This window comes from Malus domestica, chromosome 14 (assembly GCF_042453785.1).
Source record: "Malus domestica chromosome 14, GDT2T_hap1".
Classification (NCBI taxonomy): domain Eukaryota; kingdom Viridiplantae; phylum Streptophyta; class Magnoliopsida; order Rosales; family Rosaceae; genus Malus; species Malus domestica.
The window spans coordinates 30952209-30954552 of record NC_091674.1 but is presented as its reverse complement, the minus strand read 5'-3'; the positions used below and the strand labels follow the sequence as shown (position 1 = coordinate 30954552).

Here is a 2344-nt window from a genome sequence, read left to right as displayed (position 1 = left end):
AATGGGACCACGGCGATCCACGAGGCTAAATGTGGTCATAGGCGGAGTGGTACCACCACTACGAGGTTCCACCATGGCCCAAGCTATGCCATCCAAGCTTGCACGGGTCCGAGCCCAAGCCTTGCATTTGCATGCATCACACGCTGAGCAGCCTGCTCCCGACGAGCAGCCCACTCCCGTGGTCCAGCCTGTTCCTGACGAGCAGCCCACTCTTGTGGCCCAGCCTGCTCTCGCTGAGCAACCCACTCTCGCGGCCCAGCCTGCTCTCGTGGCCCAACTTACTCTCGCAGCCCAGCCTGCTCCCGCCAAGCAGTCTACTCTCACGGCCCAGCCTGCTCTCATGGCCTAGCCTGCTCCCGCGGCCTAGTCTGCTATCGTAGCTTTCCAAGCAGCCCAAGTCAGCCCAAGACTATCTCAACTATCCGGACCTACCATCGAGCCGGGGGCATTCTTACCATATTTTTTCACAGATTTGACATTTCCCAACTCAAATCTCGCATCTGGAGTCTACCACACTTCCACTACTCAAGGAGAAACATTCCTTCCAAGTTCTTCCAACCCAAATGGAGAACAACACTTGTCTCAACAAGTCATAGAGTTGACGAGCGCCCTCGCACAGCAGACGATCTTGGTGAACTAGCTGAGGTGTCCCGAAGTGCAATATGCCCCAGATGAGGTGTCCCGAAGTAGGACAAGGGCAGATAAAGAACCTCTCTAACAGCGTCCCGGTAAGCAGCCACTCGACCAGCCACAAACCGAGCGTTCGGGCAGTGTACACTCCCTATTGGGCCCCCGAGATAGCGTATACTCCCGTCTTAGAGCGCGGATGAGTGTGCACTCTTGACTAGGCCCACAGACGAACATACATTCACAGTTTGGGTCACACTCCGATAATCAACATGAGCAGCCTTCCAGGCAAAGTGTTCATTTGCGGCTAAGCCCGCAAGGAGCATCATCCACCTCACATCGGAGTAGGCAGCACGACAGACGGAGAAAAGCAGTCACTCAAAACGGGTCAAATTCAACCGGCAGCCTACGAAGAACTCGCTCGCTTGTTAGGAACCCGCTACATGCACCGCATCCGCGGCATAGACGAGCCAAACACATAGAAGAATAGCCTACACCAGTAAGTCACTATTGGGGGCAGCCGAGAGCTCCGTTACCCCAACAAGGGCAAATTCAGGAAGAAGTAGAGAGACTCTTGACCAAGCAATTGCGCAATTTCCAACGCAATGAGGTCACTGATGATGCACTACGATGGAACATGACCAACATAAGCAGGTCACCCTTCACGAATGAGATCGAGCAGGCAGAGCCTCCACGCGAGTTCAGCATGCCACATTTCATATCTTTCAAAGGGGATGAATACCCGGAATGACACTTAAAACACTTTCGAAGCTCAATGATCCTTTATCGAAACAACGATGATCTCATGTGCAAGATATTCGCCACCACTCTGCAAGGCGAGGTGCAAGCTTGGTTCTACACCTTGTCGCCACAATCCATCCGGAATTTCGACAAACTTTCTTTGGTTTTCACCAAAGAATATTCATCTTATTGCTCGATCAAAAAGAACCCAAATGAGTCACTTCGTGACTATGTGAGAATGTTCAAAACAGAGAAGGCAATGATAGTCGGATGCAACGACTTGATAGCTAGAGTAGCCTTCCAAAAAGGACTTCCAGCAGACCACCCGCTATTTGGAAAATTGATCATGAAAGAAGATCTAACTCTGGCAGACTTTTTCGTTCTGGCAGAGAAACATGCACTTTGGGACGAGGCTCGCTAATGCACATTCAAAGACTTGAAGAAGTACCCGACGTCATCTCCATACTATCCAAACCAGAAGCAGCGGATGACTTATTCACGTGTTTAACGGTATCTAGAGCATCAATAAGCTCTATCATCATGCGAGAAGAGCTGAGGGCCCGACTACCTGTATTCTACAGTTTAAAAGCTCTCATTGATGCTATTGGAAATTCAAAAGTTAACTTTGACAATAGTTGTTGTAACCTGAAAGCTCAAGTTTTACCTTCAAACACACACAGTCATCATCATGACGCACTATTCCGCCGAATCTAGACGCGCGACAATAAAGGCGTAGACCTTGACGGATGTAAAGTTTTCTAACGAACGCAACAACTTAGCCCAAAAGACACGCCAATGGCAGACGAACATTGGAAGGAACACTCAGAAGCAAGTTTTGTCCTCGTCGTCCCAGAAGATTCTACATAAGAGCAACATGTACCGGCAGTTAGCACTACCTCCTGTTGTGCGTCACACGGCCCTAGCCAACCCTTGCTCTATTATTCAGTCTAGAGTGGCCCAATACCGGCAGTTGAGC

At 50.0% G+C, this 2344-nt stretch overlaps 1 protein-coding gene across 1 annotated transcript; it reads left to right on the top strand.

Annotated features, from left to right (window-relative positions):
* The first annotated feature begins 662 nt into the window (after positions 1-662).
* Positions 663-1789, top strand: LOC139191284 (uncharacterized). The gene is made up of 2 exons (XM_070811864.1): positions 663-728; positions 1442-1789. Exons 1-2 carry the CDS (start codon positions 663-665, stop codon positions 1787-1789), a joined length of 414 nt encoding a protein of 137 aa, XP_070667965.1.
* Positions 1790-2344: the final 555 nt, after the last annotated feature.